Below are 24,962 nucleotides of genomic sequence, written 5' to 3' on the forward strand. Positions count from 1 at the left end.
CGATCATGTTTTGTCACTCCGATACGTTTAATTTTTACTTGCTTACTATTTTGAAAGTCTCGCTTCCGGGACCGCATGTTTAATAATGCCAACCGCAAGTGAAAAAAGTTTGATTCGCCTCGCCGCCACGGCCAGAAACGCCAAAGTCTAGAAGCGTCAGATATACCAGTGCTTCTTAAACTTTTTTAGTTTTGTTCACCCCTAGCATCTATCTCCAGATTTCATTCACCCTTGTCTAAAAACAAATTCTCACCTGTTCACTGAACAGGTTGAACACCCGGAATATCCGCCCTATACTCGCAAGCTATCATCCATTTCTGACTGTTCACCCTTATTCACCTCGTTTGATTGATTCAACCCTGCAAAAATTTTATTCACCCTGGGGTGAACCATTCACCTGTTTAAGAAACACTAAGCTATAGCATTTACAAACTGAGTTGACTGTTTCGGTATGAATCATTGTTGTTGTATACTGGGAATCTATATTCTAGTAATTGTTTTTTCAAATAACTTATTTAATGAATAATAACTATAGGGCGATTCTTTTTTGACCTAAAAATGAGAAATTTTGACAAATTTTGACCTATTAGAAATGCATTGATTTAAACAACATATTGTTGTTTGAAGTACTGTATTAATTGGCTCGTCTACCACACCTTTTTGATGACACGTTTTTAAGGTCGAACACAAATCAGTTATTTTTTCGGGTTTATGCAAAACTCATTAAAATGCTTAGTTGATATTTTTGTCATTTCAAAAAAAACAATCAAAAACAAAAGGCTAAAGAAAAACAAGATACTGGTTATTTTAGTAAAGTGTTGTTTAAACAGTTAAAATATATAGTAAAAATACTTAATTGCAGAAAATTAACAAGATCTAGTTATCGAAATAGGATATGGGATAATTGCAAATCACGAGCGAAAAAAGGCAGCAAATACGATAAACTAGGCTCGAGTGATTAAATCTGCGAGCTCGCGTATACCTAATTGCTCTAATAAAGATATATTATACTGTTAAAATGTATTGTTTTTTATAAAATTTTAACTGAACGGCATTTCAAAACGCTGACTATAGTTTTTTCGTAATTTTGTAAACGATTTGATAATAAGTCAAAAAATAACCGCCCTAATAATAACTAAGCAGTTTTGGCTAAATGTGTTCGTTTTAAGAACGACAACACGATAGCCTTGCGTTGAAGCGACCTATAACATTACTCTGCGGTCATGGCCCGATAATTTTGTTTGGCGTCATTCCTGTTGTTCAGCGCAAAATACCAGCAGCTTATCGAATCATGAATATTCCTCGTATTTTGCCTATCTTGGCCGCTTTTTAATTTCCAGCTGATAATAATAGAAAATTGTATGTCTGATTAATTTAATCGACCGTCACTTTTAATAGGTTTAAGTAAACGTATTTTTTCAATTTTATTTGAATTACTAACGATGGTTTGGAATTTTTGTTATTTTTTGGAAATTCTAGATATTACACTACCATACGTGAAGATTTAAAATTAGAAATCTATTTGGACGACAGATTGAAGAACTCTTTTTCAAAAACGCACTGGTGAACATTTTTTACTGGAATATATGCTTATCTGGCTACTGATGTTTTTAACTATCATCTTTTGAAGTTGTTGGCGCAAGGAACATACTTTAATAAAATTTAAGTTACGCTGAACTCAGTTTACGTGCTGCTTTAACGGATAATTCTCCTCAAAGAACATAAGCGTTATTTGGCGTTAGTGTTAATCGCTTAATAAATGACAAGAGTGTTGGTAAACCAAAATGCATTTTTGTACAGCAGAGGACTATTAATTTTAAAAGAAGGTCGCATGATTAAAAAAAGGCCATGGGGGCAGGTTTTAAAAGGGGACCTGAAATACGCATAATATAAAGTGTGATTCATTTTCAGTATAGCTTAAATATCGTTGTTTTGACAAACTGGTAAGAATGTAAATTAGTGAAGATGCTGACAAGTGGTATTTGTTCAACAAAGTATTCTAAAATTTAAAAAAAAAACGTAAATTTTTCCTTAAAAAGTTTTGTTGAAAAGCGGCGATGGTAAATTACACATGTTTTACCTTCCGGTTTTGTTCTTGTTCATGACGCATAATTTACCTTTTATTAGAACTTTGTGCGGGAGACACACCCAATGGATGAAGCAAATCCTCGGAGAACCGTTGAAATTTTTAGTTAAACGTCAATTATCAGAAATTAGCACGTTAAAAAACATATTAGTTTTTATGTGTCCCTAATTAAAACATTTTGTTCGCTGCACAGCAAAGGATTGGCGTAAGCAACCGGTTTCATTTGTAAGTAGTGTTTAAAGTTTACACCTTTGATCTGGCCTTTAAAAGCGGTATTTACACCAGGTTTTGGGGTTCCCTAAATGGGGTAGATAAATTTGAATGCTGTTAAAAAGTCCTATCATGTTTAATTTACCGCAGCAACAAAATACTGTAGGGATTAGAAAGCTTAAGATGTTAAACCCTTTGGATTATTGTTGGATTTACTTGTTTACGGCGTAATTTTGCAATAAGGTATGTAATAAAATTTTTGTACAACCTTGCGCGAGAAATAAAATAATTATACAACCCCACGGGTTTACTTATCTATTCGAGTCAATTTATGACGCAGTATAAGCAGACGTTAAGGCAGTCAGACGGGACAGAAAGACAGACGGGCAGCTGTTCGGCTGTCGTCGGTACCTTGTGACCCAACGTTCCTGCAAGGAAACACCGAGAGACGGCGCTTTAATTCCCAGTTATAGGTAGACACATTTAGGGAGTGTTTGGTAGTCCTACAGCCATATTATAACCAACTTTGAAAATATCAAGTTAGGCTAATGATATGTCGTGGAAGTATGTGGACGATTTGCTGTTCAAGCTCAGCAAGAACTCGACTTTACTTGGAAAATACTGGGTCGCTACCCTTTTACTGCTCAGGTCAGTTAGCGCTGTTAGTAATAAACTACCGTAGGCTACTTATGTAAAGTGTAAGTGATGTACGAAATATTTTCTACCTAATACTTTAACGGTGTTACCACTCAGTAATATTAATAAGGTATTAAGTTACGCTTCCCATTAGTAATGCTGCCATCCCAAACTTGATTAGGTCAAATGCCAGCTACTAAATAAGAACTAACCTTATTTTTCGTAGGTTGGTCGTCTTAACGGTTTTTGGTGAAAATGTCTGGAGCGACGAGCAGCGAGAGTTTAGTTGTAACACCAAGCAACCGGGTTGTGAAAACGTGAGTAATTTTGTGACAAAGTTTTTAATAATATTGCTATTATAACATTACTGAAAGTTTTACCATGCAGAATTAGGCAAACGATTGATGAAAGATAGCCCAAAGAGTAACAAACTAAAACGAATCTTATGTTTATTATTCTGCGGCCAGTATAACACACTGTTAAATATGCCTATTCTTTAACTCGTCCCATGGTATTATCTATTGCCACTTTTACGAAACTTTGAAGACTAACGGGTGTTTACACTGTTTTATCATTTTTATTTACCGCTTGGCCGTCCATCCCATGCTAAGTTGTGGTTGATCATAAGAAATGTAATTGATTATAAGAATATTGGTTTAGTCTTTTAATTTAGGATCTAAAATTGGCACAGAACCTGCCATTTGGGTTCTTCTGTAGGCCCGATGCGACAATATCGTGCAGCCTTAGGTAATAATGCTTTTCGCTTCATATTAAAGATCTGTTGTCGGTCGCTTGTTGCGCGAATTTATCTTCTGATGCTTGTCGGGGCATTAACCGATAAGCCTATAGAATTTTTGTTTTGCTACGAGCAATGTTTGACTTTGTTTGGGTAAATTATTGTTTTAGGTTTAGGATAGACAACCTATGGGGCAAGTGGCGCACTATTCCCCAAAAAACATGTAAGCTATGAAAAAAGAATTGAGTTCTGGAAAGTAATAGCCAAAGTATTTTTACTGAAATTATTTTTGAACCTATAAAGTAAACATATCAGTACTTTCTATTGACTTTCGTTTAATGGCTTCATGTGCAAACTTTGCATTTAAAATTCCTCTTATTTAAAATCATTATTTCATCACTATCATCAGTGGCCTGTATAAGCAAACCCCAAGAACGTTTACGTGATAAGCGCACAGTATACTTGATTGTCCCTTTGTCCGAACTTTTTACGTGTTTTTTATGTTACGATACGGCTGTAGGGGACCGGTCATTGCAACCTGTGTGCCAATATCAACTTGAATTTTGCACAAAATAATAATGTCAATAAAACCATTCTAGCAATATGCAAATATTTTGTTGTGTTTTCGCACGCTTTGCCTCGCTGAATGTAATTGGAATGGGTTTCAGTTGCGCATTTGCACACCAGTCAGCCGGATAACAGTAGGGCTCTTATGCTTACTTGATTTATGATGTCACAATAAATCCTGGATCCGGCCTGTCGATTATACAGTGTAATTATGCCCAAATTGACACACTTTAAAAATGACTGAAAAAGGGTTAAAGCGCGTCAGGAGTGCAGGTGAATGGGTATGAGCAAAACTTGGGCCACGGAAGAAATTGGGTATGAGAAAAACGTTGGCCAACCCTGTATTACGTGGTAAATAATTTGTGCAAAATGCGCTCAGTAATTTATGGGTAGATGCATACGTACAAATTAATTATTGCGTAAGTCCACAACAGTATATAACCATGAACATCGAGTGTTAATTGCCGCAAAATGACAGAAATAAACCGCATTTATTAAATATTCAGTGCTTTATAGATTTCTACGACTTAAAAATCGAACCAGTTCAGAGTGGTCAAAGTATATATTATAGTCAATATCAAAAAAACTATTTAATTGAAGAAGGTCGTGTACCTATTCCTAAAATAGAAAATAAAAGATGAAAGAGAAATGTTTATTTTGTCGTGTTCTACAGGCATCGCTAATTTCTTAGTTTGAATAATATAACAAAAAAATACATATTCTGTGAAAAATAGTAACGTAACGATAACACCGTTAACGATATATCGCGATATCTGCGGTGGAAAAAAGTATTTATTGTTGGGTGACTGTATTGCAAGACTGTCAAAAACCCCTAATATGCAAAATTTAAGCGCTAAAACAGCTATAAGCACCGCTTTATAACCTTATTTTCAAAGTAGGGGTGCTTGTTATCGTATCATTGTTTCAACATGTCTAGGTCTGCTTCAACAATTTCGCTCCGGTTTCTAACGTGCGACTTTGGGGACTGCAGATTCTTACGGTGTCGCTTCCCGGGGCCTTCTACTTCGTCTACGTCATGCACGTGGTAAGCATGGGATTATGAGCGGGTTGGAGGTAACAGAGCTTGTATATTTTGTATGGAACATGGCCCATTTTATAGGCCACCACGGGCGTGCCAAACTTTAGGTCGTTATAATGCAATGCTCAGAAAAAGTACGGGGCATATTAAGGATTTATATGTCAATAAGGCCAAACTGCTGAGTGACCATCCGAATATGACAATGAATAGGTTTGTTACTTGCCTTGTGTTACGGAGAACGGATAAAAAATACTGGCCTTAACGGAGGAAACAAGAGTTTCTTAGAAAAGAAATATACTTTTACAAGCATAAAAAAATTACGTTTTTGGAGAGCTAGGAAATTCTGCATCGCTAGATCGCTGTTTAACAGTTTTAGTCTAGAACACCCTTTGTAATCACAGAACTTTACAAAGGCCCAAACGCAATTTAACCAAAAACCAACGCAATTTAACCTTCTCAAAGGCCTGTTATATGTTTTTCGTTTATCCTGCGGCATGCGGTCGAAAGTCCGATTTTTGAAACACTTTAAAACAGTGGTTTTTAACCTGGGGGTCGCGACCCCCAGGTGCGTCATTTGCCTTTTCTCTGGGGGTCGCGGAGACGACAATAAATTACCAATCAATCACTATTACAAGAATGCCAATTATTTGCCATAACAAAATATCTGTGAAGATATTAGTGAATTTTAAGAACTTGAATAAAAGTTAAATGTTCAAACACGGAGCAGCCAGAAGTTGCGAGATGGACCTTTTTTGGAAGATTACACACTTTTGCGTTTACTGAAGAACTTATACACACCAGCCCTCGCAATTTGTCCAATAACTAAGTGAAAACTCTAACCTGTAATTCAAGTTGCGATTATTTATATTGCACTATGTTTATCCTCAGATTTAATAAAGACAGAAATTACAAGCTAAACAAGTGTTTACTGTACTGCAAAAAAAACTATTAACGTTGTGCAAAGACTAGTTATCACAAATAACGATTATTATTACATCACAGTATAACGATTATCACGAGAAATATTTGGTTATGATGTCACAAATAAAACGTAGTATCTTACTACTATATCACTTAAATAAATGTTTGTGTCATTTTTGTGCTATTGGGCATACACAAATGTATATGTCTGAAATGGGTCGCGTCATAAAAAATGTTGAAAACCACTGCTTTAAAAGATCAAGTTGCAAACTCTACCTGTGATACATTCGCTCCGTTACGGTAGATAGGTTTTTGCAAAGGTATAAGGAAATTTCCCTTTGCCAGAGAACTGATCCGCGACGGGTTTCAAGTTACGACGCCAAATCTAATGTACAGGCCACAGTAGCAAAGTGACGTCACATGCCTTGTTGTTTTAACACTGAGGGATGTTTTTCTCTCATAGGTGTCAAAGCGCAAAGCGTCGAGAGGCGACGACTCGGCTGTGGAGAAAGGGGAGGTCGCTGATAAGGAGAGAATTCGGAGCAAATCGAATGCCACCTGCCGTCAACTGAAAGGTAATGCCAATTCAACAGTGTGATACATGTCTATTTTTGCAGCTTTATAGTACACGTTATGCTAGAATGTGTGAGACCTATTTCTGCGTTATTTGGTTGAAATTAAAAAAATGTGTTGTTGTTTCAACTCAGCGCCCTTGGTTGATTTTACTTTACTTAAAACGCAACCACGATAGCAAAATAGAAATGAGTGGTAGAGTCTTAAACTGCGTGGCCCTGTTTGCCAATATGACAGTTTGATGCACGGTTTATCTTTAACTCTATTGTAAAAAAAACATTTGCGCTAGTCAACCATGACGAATCTTTTGCCCCACTAAGAATGAAGGGAAAAAGAGGGCGTCTGTTCAAAATTGCCAAATGTAACCCTTTTTCATAAAAAGGACAATTTGCTCTAGGATACGCCGCGAACTTTTGTAAATTGTCCCTTTCTCCGAAATGCCAAATCGGGTCTAAGTATAACAACTTGCTACACCGCTGTGCCCCCGCTGGAATTTGCTGCCCTGATCTGGACATTTACTTACCGATCTCATATGACGCGCTTATAGTGTGTTCTTCCATAAAGCTATAGGCGGTATATTGTTCTAAAGCAATACAAGCATGTATGCTTGACCTCATTTTCTCAGAGGCTTTGACTGAAACTTACGGAATAACATATATCCCGGAAGTGTGTATTTGTTATGTTTAATAGAGTTGATTTCCACGTAGGAACCCAAGCGCCCTTTCTCCACATACGCATGGCAGCAAATCTTTCGTGGTCGGCATACAATGGCGCGAGATTTAAATCTTACCTCGAATCGCCCTCAGGTTACGTTTGCTGCCTTAGGCTATCATATTGATGTACCACTTGGGAATACCCTTGTTGCCGATTTAACATACTATTTTGAACACTGCTTCAACCAGGAGCGTATCTAAATATGTATTGCGCCCCTAAAAATAAACCCATTTCCCCAAAGTATGTTTTGGGCAACCCAAATTAGATTTAAGCCAAACTTATACTATGAACTGCTGCCAAACATTTTTTAAAACGAGCACAATTTTCAGGTCACGTTTTCCAAATACTCTTTAAAAGCCCCCAATGCCCCTTTTTCGCTTTTGTAAGAAAATACCATTTTCCGAACATTAGGCAAGTTTTATTTTTGAGGAACTGCTCTTTTTATTATGGGCTACCTTGTATATTTGCTTCTATGTCCTTGTATATTTTGATTATATGTCTTGCCGAATGGCATACATCTTGTGGGTGTGCCGCCGAGTTATTAACCCATATGTTAGTGAGCTTCAAGTAATGAAAAAGGTTGCGCGGCACTGCTCTAGGCCACGGGCCATATTGGTCCTTAGTTTTTACGGTCGGTAGCATAATATAACCTGCGATTTTAGTGCATTGAATGATATAATATTTTGGTTAGTTAAATGAGTTAACGGTGTGGCCTAAAATGTAACTAAATGGGGTAACTGTAAATTTATGTTGGCATCTAAAATCAGAAAGAGATAAATACACAATATCTGTAATGAATGGTTTCGTTTTTTGTATAAATACTGTTAATCTCCCTTTTGAATGTTTTATGTACTGATAGGATGCAGCAATCATAATTCAGTAGGTCCCAGTTAGACCAAGGTCATTAGTTCGAAGCTCACCACAAATTCGTTTTGCGAACTTTGCCTTGATTGCAGGATAATCCCGATCAGGCCGGCTGATGTAGCCTTGTCGAAGGTAACGGACCTACGAAATCACGAAATAACACCCACTTATAAACAGTAATTACCGTAAACTGTGGACGATCGCATAGATTTTTTTCGTAAATTGTTGGCGTTTATATAGATTTCACCAAATTGCTTATCTGTAACATGTTCTTATCGTTTGTCCGAGTTGATTTTGTTTACGGACTGGGCATGCATTGTTTTTCAAGGACGCCTAACGGTGTGGTTAATATTGATTATTTTTTTAAGGTTTAGGAGGTGTTACTTACATCAATATCCGAAAAATTGCTTTAACTGGCTAAGTTATGCCACATGACTCCCTGGGTCCGCCGTGCTAATGTTTGGCCACCTTTATGTTTACAATTGCTACAAAACAATAAACGTCTGTTCGTTTTTTGTCAAAATCCCCAACTTGCCGTTAAAAATGGTAATACTACGCTACAGCGCTGCCTAAAATGTTGCTGTGGTTGTAATAAATGTAAATTTCTTGGCTGACACGATCTCTATTTTTATGTTGAAAGCAAGCCTAGAGACCAAAGGGAAATCCCTAACCTGTTAAAATAGCAAAGCTAAAAAAGTAGCACTAAAACACTGCACGCACTTTTTGGTGCGCAGTTTAATCAAATTTGAGCGATATGTTGTCTTAAAACCTGTTCCAGTAATATATAGAAGGGTGTATCTTTGTGGAATCTAAAACCATTGGCAGAAGCGTAACAAACAATAAAACTCAAAGTTAAAAAAAAAACAGTGAAACACAGAATCAGACATTTTTAACGAATATATAATTCGCCTGCACTGGCATCGTCAGTTCATGTAAGTAAACTTAAATACAAATACAATATAGCAAAGTAATGTTAAACCTGTTCCAGTAATGTAATTACCTTTCTTTACCTTTTTTGGAAGTTAGCTGGGTTTTTTTTGCCATAATCATTCAACCGACGCAATAGTTTTACTCCAATGACAACTCTTTTTCACAGACCCGTTACTGAATACAATTATTTATTTAATTTGTCTATTTTTTTATCTATCTAATCAATTTGCTAAAGCTAAACACGTGAATTGTTTAAATTTTGTCTCGCAGTTTGATTGTTATATTTTACAACTAGTCATTATTTATTGATCTAATGCACATCGCCTCCATTCTGCACTTGTTCGTCACTGGTAATAATCTCTCATGAAGTGTTCACAATAAGCGATAACCGAAATAAAGTTACGTGAGAATTCGTTGGCAGGTAAGCAGAACAATCTCTTATTAAACGCTTTATGGGCCCAGGAGTAATGACTAATGACGTTCTTCGCGGCATTTTTTTGCAATTGTGTGGTCGACTTATACTTACATCAATTCGCGTGTATTCCGAGTTACCTTGATCAGATTGATATTTTCGTCGTGTGTTTATGGGTATTTGGAAGACTTCGCCTTGGATTCTGATGAATCATATGTTTTTTTGCTTGCTCTCAAATAATATTACGGGTAATATTACATTCAACACTCAATTCACCCTTTTTTACGAATGTTTTAGAAATAGCTAAAATCAAAGAAGTTAAGGTCATTCTACATGGGATACGTTTAATTAATTATTTTTGATATTCGCATTTTCTTCTTTGTAATTAGTTTTGAGCTGGTGATACTCCACTTTATTTTTGTTACTCACTTATGCTTAATGGAGTGCTACTATACTTGTAGAAAATACCAAAAAAATGGTCATTTTTATGTGGGGATAACATTACGCCGACTAAAGTACCTGATTTGGCGGGAGAAAACCAACTGACTTCCTGTACTCCCTTGAACCATAGGCAACTGGTCACGTGGTGCCCACGCACGTTGGAAAGTGCTCACAGATCACGTGATCCCGCCTGACTTGCGCAGGTCGAGGGCAAAGGTCATCTGGCGCTTCTACCTCGCGCAGATTTTTGCGCGCGTCCTGCTCGAGTGTGGATTCGTCATGCTCCAGTTCACCTCATATCAGTTCAGGTACGTGTCGCGTCAAACAAAAGAAATGTCTCATGACATGGCAGGGATATCTAACTCTAGACTGTTTAGAATTCTTCACCTAATGTATAAGGCCTCGATTCGATGACGATCTTGTGTAAACCGTTATTGTGCCATTAATAGCGCCCAACTTTTATCAAGACATTTTTAAGTAGTTAATTGGTGACTGAAAACAAGTTATAATTGTAAATATTTTTTAAATATGGAGACAATTTAAAACTAAAAACGACGAGACAATGTCCACCTTGAAAATGTTATTTTTGGCCTAATTTAACTACGTAAATACAAAAACAATCCCGCTTGACACGAATAGAACATATATTTCTAATATGTCTTTTTCATAAAATCCCATTCTTATCGCTATTACGAAAAAAAAATATTTGGCAACTTAAACGATATAAGGGTCAGAAACACTTTTGAATACAGATATTGAAACTATAATAAAACAATTTAAAAAATAAAATATCGCCACTCCGGCTTAGCGGTGGCAATTTTAATTGAACCTCTAAGTGCATTCATAAATTATCATGGTTGTTTCTCCACTCGCTCCCTTCTCAGCCTTTGTAGCTATGTTTTCAGAGCGATTGTCCCGGTATGACCGGAGGTCGTGAGTTCAAACCTCACTGCAGTCTAGTTGTTTTTCTAGCCTTCCTTGCTTGCATCATTGAGATTGACTTATTCGGTAGTCTGCGACGTCTTCCGGTGTCCAGTCATAAATTTGGAATGAGAAAAATATGTATAAAATGGATATCTAATAAAAACCTAAAATAGTCATTTTACGTAAAATTAATGTCTATGAGATTTCAGCAAGCTATATAAATACAGTGGTGTAACGCTTTGCCTAAAAAGTGTTCCGTCTTGTTAGTTAGCGACCGTTTAGTGGAAATACTTAAGTTAGACGCTTTACTCGAAAAAAGCATGTCAGATTGCCAAACTAATTTGTTTTCATTAGGTGGACGGTCCCCGAGGTTTTTCGCTGCAGTCAATGGCCTTGCCCTCACACAGTCGACTGTTTCGTGAGCAGACCCAACGAGAAAACGGTCTTCTTCCGTTATATGTACATCGTGTCTGCCTTCTCAGTACTTCTCAGCTTGATTGAGCTCTGTCACATCGCTTGGCTTGGTGCAAGGTGCGAAAGAGAAAGTTGTTAGCTGCTATATCGTTATTCGCATCACATTCATTGCTAGAATGCGATTTGGATACTAGTAAAATTATAGTATAGGCACAGACATCGCATACAAGAGATAAAATGGGCCGATTGCAACTAAAACTATCTGATTTTATTAGATAAAAGATTCATTCTTTTATTTGCAAACGTTTCGGCAAGTGCTTGTGCACTTACCGCACTGATGATGGCAAAAGCACTTGCCGAAACGTTTGCAAATAAAAGAAGGCATCTTTTATCTATTATTTGGGCAACAATCTGATTTGAACCGAAAAAAAAAATCATTTTGGTATAAAATTAATATTTGCACTGATCGCCATTCACAAACTGTTAGCGGTTGAAGTCACACTTGGTTTTACCAAAATCGAGCGACTCGAGTAATACTTAAAATAGGACCCAATATTTTTTAAATCCCTAAATCAACACAGAGCAAAATATACGATAACCATCAGCCGGGTAATCTTATTTCTAGTCACTTAACTCGAAGAAGAACTTGGTTGCCAAGGACAACCAACAACATTGAGTGTTGTGTTTATTCAGACGTTCTTGTTCGAGTAAGCGTTGTCACGACGTCACAACTCTTTCCAGAGTCGCTACTCCCCACTCTCCTCCTCTACCTGCACCTCCCAATGCTCCTCCTACTGAAAAATGGGGACACGGAGAAGCCAAGAGCGCCTCTCATCACCCCTTTACCCCTTGCTCCAACGTCACAGCTTATGACGCAACGGTTGCGTCATCGGTTACTCGCTACAGCCATAGCGAACCCCAGCATTACGTCGATATGCGGCCTAGCAACGCGACTTATTTATGAGATTGTTTTGTTTTTGTTGGTTATAAATATTCCCTGACCGTCGTTTAGTAACAATTATAAATGTTTTTGCGCATATGTTGCTCTTCGTGATACGGGAATGTTATATTTAAGTGAATGACTATGCGGAATATTAGCATTTTCAGGAGAACACTATGTTATTTAGCGCTATATCATACACTGTGACGTAACTATATAGTCCCATAACACCTATACACAAGTACTGTTACTAGGTTTACTGAAAATTAACATTTGCTTTGTCTATTATAGATATTTTATGTTTTTTTCTGTCAATAATTTCGCATTAGGTTTTGTTTGCGCAGAATGAAGAACAATATTTGCATCGTTGTGAATAGGAAATATTTAAAGGTGGAAAATCTGTATAACGCAAGTATACCGATTTAAAAAATTGAATTAAACCAAAACATATTTCTACATTGTACGTTGTCCCATATAGATAAATACAATAGTACGTTAAGAGGCTAAAAATGGTTTTGTTATGGCATCTTAAACAGAGTAATTAAAAATTGCATGTTCCTGTAACTATCCAAAAATAGCAACATTATAGCGAACCACATTTAGGATAATTTTCGCAACGTACATTTTTTTAGTGCATGTTTACACCAGTGCCCGAATAGGGAGTGCCCTTTTCTGCACTGCTACCCATTGTGATGCAACAAAAAGCAAATTTTGAAAGTCGCACCTATTCGCCTTGTTCCCAATTTTTGTTTAGCGCTCGGTTCACAATCAACTTCGCGCCGCGCTCCCTCTATTTTCGCGCATCCGAAGGAACGACTCGGAAACGTTCGGGAGCTGTATTGTAGCTTTTCAGCGAAGCGCGAAGTTGTTTTCATTTCGCGCCGCGTGCCACGCCAGGTCGTGATCGTTTCGGCGACCGTTATAGATTCTCAGCTTCACCTCCTTTAAATTTACATGATTTTGAGTGAATGCAAAACGCAACATAAATCCTCCGGTGATGTCACTTTCAGTCTAAACTTAGGGAGAACGGCGTCGGCGTTTTATTGTTTACTACTCGCGTGTCATCATTTGTATTCCCGTGCTCTCTCCTTTAATTGTAAACCGGCAGTTCAGATATAAATATCCACGCTTGTAATCGTCGTAATTCGGCACCCATGCTCAGCACCAATGGCGCATACTTCAGGCTGTATTTTTTTATCATTTGACAGATAGGACCAAGAGCTAATCGGCCGCCCAAAACGGATTTTATTTCCATAATTAGTGTTCAAGTTACAATTTACTGCAACTTAATCTTTTTAGTTTTGAACACCGATGTACCGAGGAGCACACGTATCATCCAATATGTTTCCTGAAGTAATCCAAATAAACGTTATCTTTACGGTATAGAAAAAGTGTATGGCGTGTTTATAGGAGAGTCATATTTCGTTTATTAATTCACTAAATGCTAACGGTCGTTGGTAACTTCTTAGTTTACTGCATAATACAAATTCTATAATTAGGGAGATTATTTTTTTAATTGTCAAAAAAGTCAAAATTTACACGTTAGATCAAAATTATTTCTAGTCAAAATCGTTTACAAAATGCAGAGACATCGTTTACAAAATTAACAAAATCTTTAGTAAGCTATTTATTATTCTATCAAATTAGGTTTTGCATTAGGTTGAACAAACATTTGAACTGTAATATACGGTATATACGCGCGCCGTCAGAATTAACCTCACAAGCCTGGTTTATCGCAAACTACCTTCTTGCTTCAGATAGTTGTGCATCTCTGATTTCGACAATATATTAAACAGTATTTACTGTGTTTTTTCGGTGGCAATTTGCAATAAATTCCCATTTTGATAGATAAGCTAAATCTTTAACTTTTTGCAATTATATGTATTTTAACCAAACTGTTTTTTCAACAATTTTATAAAATACCTAACGTCTTGTTTTTCTTTGGCATTTTAATAGTTGTTTGTATTTTAACATGCCAAAAATATTAAAAGCCTTGCATAATCCCGAAAAAATAACTGAATTGTTAACCACCGGTCGTCAGTAAAATATGAAAAAGAAATGACTGACGACGCCGAAACGCTAATGTAGTAACTTACTTTTATACAACAAAGCATGGTTTAAATCTATGTATTTCTAATAGGTCAATTTTTTTACAAAATAGACCATTTTCAGGCCAAAATTTGTTAAAAATTTTAATTAACATGCCTAAATTTTTTATTTTTGGATAAAAAAATAATCGCTCGAGCTATAATATAAAAAACAAGTAAGCAAATTGTGTAATTAAAATATTATAAGCTATTTTAACATTTCGCAACAATGATAATTTCTTACTATAGTATTTCTCATTTACAGCATTTTAGAGAAAAGCTAAATCATTTATTGGCGAGACAAAATAAAATCGGCAGTTAGTTAAACATCACCAATCTGTAACATATATCTGAAAGATAGTAAAACGCAATAAAATACAATTAAAACAATTTTTAACATTTAAAAAAAATGAGTATAAGCGTTTTGTTCTGCATGTTTAGTTCCTTTTTTGTGTTAACATATCAGTAATTTCCTGTTAGATGTAACATATCAGTTCATTATATTAACATTACTGTTGACCCTGTTTCTATAACCACTGTTTTCTATGCGGTTAAACGTGTTTAAGCAGGTAATCACTGGCGAAACAATATAAAATATATATTGTATTAAATTATTGCAGTTTGTGTGACGACAGTGTTGTACTGCACAGGCTTTGTTCAGTCAAACCCTTTTCATCCGTTTTAACCGAATTCAACACTTGTCCTCCTTCGCCACCTCGTGGTGCCGAAGCTCTGAGATACATTCCACTGCGAGGCGCCAGTGATCTCTACTCACGCACCTTCTTTTTAAAGCTTTTCCTGGGCACTTGCAGCATGGTCACGTCCCTCAAACCTCGCCTGGACTTTCGTTTTAAAACCGGCGACGCATGGGTTAAACGAACAAGGGGAACTACCGCGTTTGAGGACTGCACACGAGTCTGTGACGTTTGGCCTAGATTATGCGAGGGAGGTTGGCGCCCCTTGTACGTCATAGTAATGACAAGTTTTTCGTCCTCATGGTCTGAGCTGTTGCTGTTTCTGATCGTGTTGATGTCGATTGCACGTTCCACTGTTTCCTTTCGCTCTTCCTCGCCGCTGAGGGATTAACGAGACAAGTAGGATTAAACCCGCAATGCGATTGATTTTAGGACAAACCCAACTGTTACGAATGCTCGTTTCGGAGAAGTGAAATATGTTTGCAACATATACACAGTTATGTGATGAGATTCATCCAATTCGTTAGTAAGACGCCATTTGACCGAACAAAAATTTATTGATTAGGCAGTGGTTCTTAACCAGGGTTCGACCCTTGGGGTTCGATGCAGCTGTTTCAAGAGTTCGGCGAGAACTTCCTCTGAAACATTAATGCTGTTATTTCAAGCTAAATTCGAATATCTTTTATGTGCCAAGGTGTCATGTAATGTTATAAATTGCAAGTTTGAGCAATTTAACCTAAATGCGAGTTTTTAATTTGATTATACCCAGTTTCAGCTGCTAGGAGGAAGAAACGAACACTGAGCGAAAATTTGGGGTTCGACGAACGCTTGCAGAATAACATAGGGGTTCGACAGGTTACCAAATGTTAAGAACCACTGGATTAGAGTTTCTCTTAAATTTTAGTCAAAAACTCACTGCACTGTGTTGTCCAAAAAGTATTTAACAACATCAAATACAAAGTTCTTTAAACTGTCATTAGTTTAACGTGTCAGCGCCCCAAAGTTTGTAAACATTTATTATATGATTGGATAAAGTAATCAACTAAAGGCCGCGTAGGGCAAAAAATAGAAACAATCGTCGCTACGGAAACGTCAAACGTTAGCTGTGGGCCAAAATAAAAACTCACCAAGTGTAGTTGACGGCGCATATTCCCCCGTGCATGTTGTAGGCCCCTGAGGCCAGGTGATAAAGCGCCCCAGCCTCGGCTGACCAGTTTTTTTGCTTAAGCTTAAGCGCACGAGAGATCTTGCGCTCCAGCCAGTTGTATATGTCGGTTGCAGTACTAGTCTGTCGCGATGAAACAAATGTTGTCAACTGAACTGTTTTTAAGTACACTTTAGTGACCGATGCGAAATGTCGTAACCTTTCCTATGTGTTTGGCGCGGGTTGCCAGGACCTATAAAGTCTTTGCAGGCACCAGAGTCTTTTACAGGCACCAGAGGAGATTGTTTTTAAAACCAGCAAACGCTGTTCTGCTTGGCTTTCCTTGTCATTTTACCATACCTTGGTTTTTCAATTTCGGAACTTTATTATAATCTCTTACGCCAAGTGACCACTATATGGCTTAAAACTTAACTCCTAGTTATTGTTGTTGTTGTAACGTTTACGTCAATTGATTCACTTAAAAGTAATAATATTTGCAGATATGAAACCTTAAAAAGGTCTAAATTTCATTAAACAAAATCGTCTGTTATTCAAGAACCAAATTAGTCTTTCTTCTCACCTTTCTGTCCCACTTGAGCTGCTCCAGGTCTTCCCGACTGAGGGCGCACTTTGACACGCTTCGAATGGCCACCAGGGTCTCTTTCATTCCGCAACGCGCCGCCCATTGGTCCGCGCGTAGTCTGCGTCCCCAGTCCGTCATCGTTACGTCTGCGCCTGCGCACGATTTTACAGGCTTTAGCTTAATTTTGCGGCGCCAAATCTGCGTCATCCTGGAGAGAGAAATTGAAGGCCTCTTCAAGTCGGCGCTCGCGACTCGAGAGCTGCGATTTAGGTTGGTCGTCGTGTGCCTCTAAATTATTTACGGTAGGGCTTATGAAAATTTCTGTGGTAAGTTTTGGCTGTTAGCTGTTACGAAGCACCTGTCTTGTGATGCAATTGAAATCGTACAATATTCCAAAACAGAGTACCCAACAGGGTTGCGCGAAACAAAGTTACTGTTTTGCAATTTACTCCCAATAGCTTTTAACTTGATAACTTGTTTTGTTAAATTGTTAACGATTTTTAGGATTTTAGTCATAACTCCAAATAATTAATTGCACTGCCGTGTTATAAAGCGGACGTTCTAAATATCACTGGAAATGATTAAAATCGATGACTATATAGAGTTTGTAAAGTACAATAAACATTTGTGATTTGTATACTTTGTGTTTTGTTTAGCTGTATTTTAAAATCCCACAATTTCGCTTAAAAAGAGCTTATTCAGTACTTTGTATTTTTGTCTTCTTTGTATTGCAGAATTAAATTTTCCTTACGCCTGATCTGTGTCGCCCCGAAGAAAATCTATTGGCTATCAGTGCATCAAAAACTTTGGAAAAAAATGTAAAAATGTATAACATTAAAAAAGCACCGTTTAGAATATACGTTTGGTTAGTATTATAGAACATTGGGTTTCCTGCAATAAACTGTGAACCAACATCTAAATTGTGCACATTCAACAATATAGACTCTGCAGAAGAAAAGAAAGCACATGCAGTGACGATGGACTAAAATGTCAGACGATAAGGAAAATCAATATAACAAAATAATTCATCCGTGTATCACTAAATAAAAATTGTGGACTCAACACTTTCCTCCAATGTCGTTTCATGCTAACTGGCTGAGCGCAGCCTAAGCAGAATATTGTAATTTAATATTTCACCATTAAATTTTTTTCTATATTCTCCTGCACAAATTCAAGGAAAAGGTAGTTTGAGGTAATTGACTGACGCAAATCGGAGGTTTCGTCCTCTTAAATCAATCGACCTTAACCAAGTTGTGGTTTTCGTAACTCAGCTAAAAGCCCAACGGGGCCCCACACTTAAACTCGGTTGTCTGCAGTCCTGGAATGCAATAACACATTACGCTCATTTCCAGGCCAATGGAGCGGTGAACTATGATTCTCCCCTCTTGGATTTTTTGCTAATTTGCATCTTTTTTTTTTCTAGATTGATGGTTGTCCAATAAACAAAACAAAAAACGTTTAACGAGTTTCAAAAAACATTTTTAAAAGCGACCAGGATGCTTTTTGCCTTTTAGAACATTAAGGAGCATTTAAACTTCCATATATGTTTTTCAAATAACACTTGATATGGGTTCGAGCGATATTTCTAAATACTTAAAAAAAAATGGACAAATTAAAAATGGATATATTGGATGCGAGTATCTTTTCCGTCGATCGAACATCGACGTAATGTGTTTTTGGGCTTTCTTACCTCCGAGAATGAGCATTCTGCAGCAGTTGGTTCTTCCGTGAAGCGACGCTTTCATGAGCGCCGTGAAACCACTGCAATTCTGCGCGTGAACATCAACTTCTCCGTTCATGTGAAACAGGAAGAATCTCACAATCTCGTCGTACCCTGTCAAAACGAGCATGTGACGTCTGTGGCTACAATATTCCGACACACACCATTCAAATGCTCTTTTTACTTTGCTTCAACTTTTAACGGGTATATCTCAATGATTTGTCGAGTACTTGGTTAATGAGTGTAACACCACTTCGTTCTAATCTTAAGTAATCGCTTCGGGTTTTCCGCATACTGTAAAAAATATTGTTCTAATTGTTACTCACCAGCTTGGGAAGCGATCATTAGAGGGGTATTCCCCTCGTTGTCGGCGATGTTTACGTCGACGGCAGATGATTGGACGAGGGTTCGGATGACTGCTACGTTGCCAGTCGAACAGGCCAGGCTAAGTCCCGACTGCGAACACAGAAACACGAAACGTCACATTATTTCGATATCGTAAAATTGTTTACCTTACAAATTCACAACAAACAAAAATGTGCATTTTTTTCCGCAAGTGCATTGTTTGTTGGAAATATGCGATGGTCAATGGGTTTGTGAACCCTTTTGTTTGTTTAGCTCACTAACGCAGACACAATTGAACCTTCTTGTGCCAGATGTGTTTTTCTGTTCTTCGCTGCATTACGGAAACCGCAGCGGTTTGCTTGTTTGCTTTTTTGCATGTCGACAGCATAGAGCCATTTTAACCTGCAGCGCTGAATATTTGAGTGCCTTTCAGGGTAATAGAAAAAAAAATCTCATTTGCCCGCCTTTATTGATTAGTCCGTGTATCTCTTGATGCATTGTACTTGAATTTTAAATCTAAACTGCCTACTGGTAACTATCAAATTTGTATAGCCCCGTTTGGTTATCATAACTCAAGCTTATCATTTTTCAGCAAACTCCGGGGATAAATTGCTTGCGGTTGTTCATGGCAGTTTAGATTTAAAATTCCGTTTCAAAATAATTTTCTGGTTTTGCATTTGAAATGTTGAGTTGTGGTGTCGCCACGCTTTCCACTATATGCTTATTATTATCTTTTAAGATTATCCTACATCAGTCAAAATTCGGTTTTAGTTTACTGCACGCATCAGGAATGTAATTTAAAAGTAAGCAAACATGATACCCGAGTTTGTATACGGTATTGCTTTAAAATCTATATGTGTATACTACAAAATAAAAACTACGCTATTTTCGGATACAGCACGATTTTCACGCATAAGTACGACTATGAAAAACTATAGTATATCGGGTTGTTTTCTATAGTATAACGGGTTATTGTTTTTTGCATTCGGCAACAAATGCTAAGGGAGACTTTTTATATCAATCTTTGCATTCGGCAACACATGCTAAGGGAGGCGTTGTCGACACACCACGTGCCGAGAGTCACCATCAAAAGTTCATTAAATTCGAGCAAGCTTGTTGTGTGTCTGCCGATTCGAGACGGCTGAACAATAATCCAGTCAGGCAGTCTGCTCCAACCTTTTATTTATGTGGGAAAACGGTTCGATTGCGCTGCTCTGACGCTGCCTTGTCGTAAACTGCAACCGACATGCGTACCTGCACTTAGAACGATCCACCAGCAATCAATATAAATATTTAATTTCCTTCTTGAAACGGCCAATTATCGCTGCTTTAGATTAAAGCGGCCAAACGTATACACCTCATACCTTTCATATTTACGCTGTTGAAACTTGTAGCAAAATGATAAACGTTGGATTTAGATTTGTGGCCGTAAAAGCTCAAGGGGCATAACATTTGTTTACTATTTTTTGCTGTAAAAGGACGTTAGCGTATACATGTAATCCTCCTCAAAAACTCTTTGAATTTCTAGTATTCTTGGTGCCGTCAATGACAACTTTTGTCACACAAAGACCAAAAGAAACTTTTTAACAGTAAATTTCACCAAAGCAGGCTGATGTCTACCTGGCCGTTTTTGTTGCACGACTTGGCTAGGCTTGGCATTGATGACTGCAGCAGGGCTCGGATTCCCAGGTCGTTTCCAATCCTGCCAGACAACAAATAATAATGGTTAGTGTGTTGCTTTAGGGTAATAAAAAGTATTGGAATTTCTTACATCTTGCAAATACGTGTGCTAAAAGTGACAGTTTTAAACTCCAACTTTCGAGTCCCAAAGTTACAAGCAGAAGTGACGTTAACTATAAACCAACCTAAAACATCGTTTGAAAATGTTTTTTCGTTATCGGATTGGACAGTGTCCCTGAATATCATTTGATTGATTGGTAATAAATGTTCAATAAGAATTGCCACAGTTAATCTATAGTAATATATTTAGGACGTAACGCCGCCGCTCGTATATAAACCTTCGTGCAAGCTTGTCGTTTTGTGTCTTGCGTTTTGTCTTTTTCCGCTGTAATTTGTCGCTACCTTATAGCTCAGTCGTTAAAAGTAGCCAACACAGCACCGCATTTCTTCCCTAACGCGCGCACGAATTTAGGTTGTTAGTTCGCGTGTGCAGCATCAGCACTTAGCAGCGCCACACTAGGTATTTTGAAGCGGAACCTATAACTTCTATGGTTTTGTTGCTCTGTGGACCGTGGTAACTCGCATGACTGAAACAGCATTAACGAAAACTTAACTCGCAAACTGCAAGGTCATTGGGTAAACAAGTTAACGTGTCGTATATAGGTTAGTTAACAAAACTTTTCAACAACTGAGTAAAAACAGTTTTAACGCAAGACGGACACCACGGAAGTGTGATTCGCGGTATTAAAATAAATTCAAACAAAAAACTAAAACGAATTTCTAGTGCGTATATTATTTTTCAGACGGGCCGTCAAAGTTTGCTTGTCGGCAAATATAACTACATTTAAGATCATATTTTTGCCCGGCGTGTACAATTTAAATTGATATATGGTCCGCAACATTAACCACTATTTTTCTCCGATCGCAGTTTATTGATGTAACCAGTGTAGCGTAGTATACCAGTGGCTCTCATTTGAACTTCCGATGCCTTTGAATACGTTTTTTGGACTTGCGACTCATTCAGCAAACGAATTTCACTTATTTATATTAAAATTCAAACATAAAAGCCAATTTATATATTTGTTTGTTGAAGAAAATGATAATCCTTAGCGGTATATAAAAAAAAAGGAATCACCACTTCGTCACGACGCAAAGCTTGAGAATCTCAGGAAAATATATTATACAGTAATGTGTTATGGGTGAATGAGTGATATTGCCGAATTAGGGAAAAATGAAATCAATTTACTAGAAGGTCCTCTTTGAAGGAAAGTACTGAAAAAACTTAGTGGTAAGATCATTCATTAAGTTCAACGTCCGCACTAAAAAACATCAAATAAACTGAGAAATATGATTACAAAATTGTCCGCTTCAAAAGGCTCCGGGCCATATTTTACTTCAAACAAAGCGTGCTGTATAATCACGATAAAAATCGTGATGTGTTTTATAAGACTTAAACCATGAGGAGAATATAAGTATCACACATCTAACGAAGAAACAATCTAATTAAAATGTATGCATATTAATGGAACAATGACTGTGACTATGAGCAATGGCTACGAATTTTTTTTTAGACCGAGGTAAGCGTTTTTTGGGTTACACTCAATTTAAAAAAAAAACTATTAACGTTTGCCTAAAGGTCTTTATTATGAAATGCCAAAGACGAAGTACTGGTCGAACTCCTTGGCATTTTTTTTAAGAACGCCTGTCATGAACACTATAGTATTAAATGTGAACACGTAATTGGTAAAATAATTTTTACGGGATAAGACCAAGCTAGATATGAATACATAGAATATGTACTTTGGTAGTTTGACCGTGCATTTGACAAACATTGAACTCTATACACAATTATTTTCTTGCTGAACATTATGACCCACCTGCAAGCCGATAGAAACAGATCAGAAGTGCTTTCCGTATCTTTCAAGTTGCTCAGATGCTCCATATTTCCTGAATTACAATCGTTACTATCATTGTTTAGTGCGTTAACTTCGCCGCTGCTGTCATTTTCAACAGAGTTCATTTCGTTTTTAAACTTTTAGTGGCTATTCGTGCGTTGACCAAGTATATCTACTCTCTGCTAGTCGTCCGTGCTGAAGAATCACCGCTAATGCAAGCTGCAATACATGCTGCAATTACCAGTGAATTACTCTACCATCTGCTTTGCTAACCTTCTCCCACGTCTTTCGCTTTTTGTGTCTCCTCTATCTCTATCAGCAGTCATCCCTTCGCCTTTCTCTCTCTCTCTCTCTCTCTCTCTCTCTCTCTCTCTCAAACACGTTTGTCGTTTATGGTGCAGCGACGAGAAGGCCACTATTCAAGTGCATTGTTTTATCGTTACCGCTGGGCATCTAAAAAGGTTTGCAAATTTCCTGATAACGCCTAACTGTGTCTAGTTTGAAAATACAAAACACCTTAGATGATATTTCTGATATGAACACCAACTCAAACAATTACCTAAATGACACAACATACCACTGCGGATCATATGTCTCGTTCGCATTTGCAAGCATCGACCCTGTAATGCCCCTTTCGTTCGTCTGTCAGCGGCTTATCGCGATTATGTAAGGGAGATTAGACTTGCCACGTCGACTTGCATTCACTTTTGCAAACTGTCGACATTTCATCGATATCCAATTAACATTATTCTTTAAGAGGTTCTATAGGCTCGGGTTTTGTGCTACCAGAGTTTTCAAATGCCAATTATGACAGCGTTTTCCAACCCATTTGTTTATGCTGCAGTATACTACCTGGAAACTTTAATGACGTTATACGTTTGTACTAATTGCTGCGTTGCGCAATTACAAATAAAATCAATTTTATTTTTAAACTTTAAATTGCGACCTAAGTTGCGATTGATTGGTGTCTTTTTGGTCGCATATAAACATGAATAGAAGTGTATTATGCAACTTTCAGTTATCTTAGTGGTTTCCAACCTAAGGGGTTGTGACCCCGAAATGGGGTGGCAAGCAGTTGTCAGGGGGTTGTGTGTACTACTTAAACAAAAAAAAATATTAAGAAAAACAATTTTAACTTAAATATAGAAGTAGAAGGAGAAAGAACAATCGATTTTTCCTTTACAGAACCAGCCGTGTTTAGGACGTCACCATTAGTATTTTTCCTATAAAAGGCCGAAGCATAGTTTCAGCATAAAGGCCTTTTCTAATATAAATAGGAACGGTAACCATTCGACCATGGAAGACACGTTTTGCCACACCCGATAAAACTCTCTGTAACAAAATATTCCACACTTAGATATATTAAGATCACTTTTTCTATATTAAATCATTTGTTTTATAAACTGAAAACAAAAATGCTTATTGTTTTGTTTAAGCTATTCTTGCAAGTTTACGGAAGTCAATTTTCTTGTTATGTCATGATGGCACAATTATTTTTTGTTTGTTTGAATAAAAAAGTCTTATGACGAAAATAGACCTTGAATTGTCGCTTTTAGTAACTTGTTTATGCTTTGGACGTATATCCGGGCATTCTTGCAAAATTTTGAAATATTTGTCTAGAAATTTGAACATTTTGCCTAATTGAGAATTATTGTAATCGGGTTTATGTCGACAATACAAAGCTTGGGAACCACTGCTTTCTACTTCCGTATGCAACCTGATCTTCCGTATGCAATCTTAGAATTTTTTATTGATTTGCGTAAATTAATCGTTGCAATAGCTTTATTGTATATTTAATTATAATGTTATGCTTTTGTGTCTTGTCAGGAACAAAGCTCTTCGAAGTCTCTGCAAAGATTTCCATATACAGCATTGGTTTGTTCGATGAATTTGGACTTGTTACGGTGATATAAAAGGAAACTACTGCGGTTATGTCAATCAGAGACAAATGTTATTTTCTTTACAATGGCGAAGGTGCTGAGTGTGGTCAATATTTGTGTCAGATAGTTTGCAACATATTGAGTGGTTCAACTTGTACGCTAACCGCTGTAGTCACTCGCACAACATTTTGTTTAATTTATTGTCGCAATACATGTAAGTGATTATTGACTTTTTAAGTCATCAAACCGTCCTCGTAATGAATTTTTATATTTTCGCTGAATTACATTCCCCGATTTGAAGAATAAATTCAACTAATTGCATATAAATGTCAGGACAATGTAATTTGCTGTTTTAAGAAGGACTTGGCTATTCTTTGACTCATATTGATTATGATGAGATTTGTCACTTTTATATGTAACATTAGAAACTATAAGGCGCTGGTCTAAAATCCTATACCACTTTGCACATTATTTTGGTTAGGGTCTGGTTTACCGTTTGGGTTAGGGCAGGGTGAAGTGTTATTAT

General features: G+C 37.2%; 2 protein-coding genes across 2 annotated transcripts; one reads left to right on the forward strand and one right to left on the reverse strand.

The window, feature by feature from the left end:
* The first annotated feature begins 2,849 nt into the window (after positions 1-2,849).
* LOC146133168 (gap junction beta-2 protein-like) lies at positions 2,850-13,738 on the forward strand. Its single transcript, XM_083397352.1, has 7 exons — positions 2,850-2,944; positions 3,159-3,249; positions 5,173-5,280; positions 6,659-6,758; positions 10,260-10,437; positions 11,408-11,584; positions 12,161-13,738. The coding sequence occupies exons 1-7, from the start codon at positions 2,850-2,852 to the stop codon at positions 12,429-12,431; spliced, it is 1,020 nt and encodes a 339-aa protein (XP_083253478.1). The 3' UTR covers positions 12,432-13,738.
* A 1,055-nt stretch (positions 13,739-14,793) lies between these two features.
* On the reverse strand, positions 14,794-22,831 carry LOC146133169 (uncharacterized). Its single transcript, XM_083397376.1, has 7 exons — positions 22,539-22,831; positions 20,602-20,683; positions 18,963-19,092; positions 18,607-18,750; positions 16,914-17,068; positions 16,317-16,477; positions 14,794-15,568 (listed from the first exon to the last, which is right to left on the reverse strand). Exons 1-7 carry the CDS (start codon positions 22,679-22,681, stop codon positions 15,262-15,264), a joined length of 1,122 nt encoding a protein of 373 aa, XP_083253502.1. The 5' UTR covers positions 22,682-22,831; the 3' UTR covers positions 14,794-15,261.
* Between the last annotated feature and the right edge of the window lie 2,131 nt (positions 22,832-24,962).

This window comes from Ascidiella aspersa, chromosome 9, assembly GCF_963924565.1.
Source record: "Ascidiella aspersa chromosome 9, kaAscAspe10.2, whole genome shotgun sequence".
Classification (NCBI taxonomy): Eukaryota; Metazoa; Chordata; class Ascidiacea; order Phlebobranchia; family Ascidiidae; genus Ascidiella; species Ascidiella aspersa.

What these genes read in the sequence shown, in the direction of transcription:
- LOC146133168 (XM_083397352.1), top strand. Translation starts at nt 2,850, where the DNA reads ATGTCGTGGAAGTATGTGGACGATTTGCTGTTCAAGCTCAGCAAGAAC. An exon ending in AGCAACCGGGTTGTGAAAAC is followed by an intron (nt 3,250 to 5,172) that starts GTGAGTAATTTT and finishes CAACATGTCTAG; the next exon opens with GTCTGCTTCAACAATTTCGC. An exon ending in ATCGCTTGGCTTGGTGCAAG is followed by an intron (nt 11,585 to 12,160) that starts GTGCGAAAGAGA and finishes GTGTTTATTCAG; the next exon opens with ACGTTCTTGTTCGAGTAAGC.
- LOC146133169 (XM_083397376.1), bottom strand. Translation starts at nt 22,681, where the DNA reads ATGAACTCTGTTGAAAATGACAGCAGCGGCGAAGTTAACGCACTAAAC. An exon ending in AATGATCGCTTCCCAAGCTG is followed by an intron (nt 18,751 to 18,962) that starts GTGAGTAACAAT and finishes TCGTTTTGACAG; the next exon opens with GGTACGACGAGATTGTGAGA. An exon ending in CAGAATGCTCATTCTCGGAG is followed by an intron (nt 17,069 to 18,606) that starts GTAAGAAAGCCC and finishes AATCGTGCGCAG; the next exon opens with GCGCAGACGTAACGATGACG.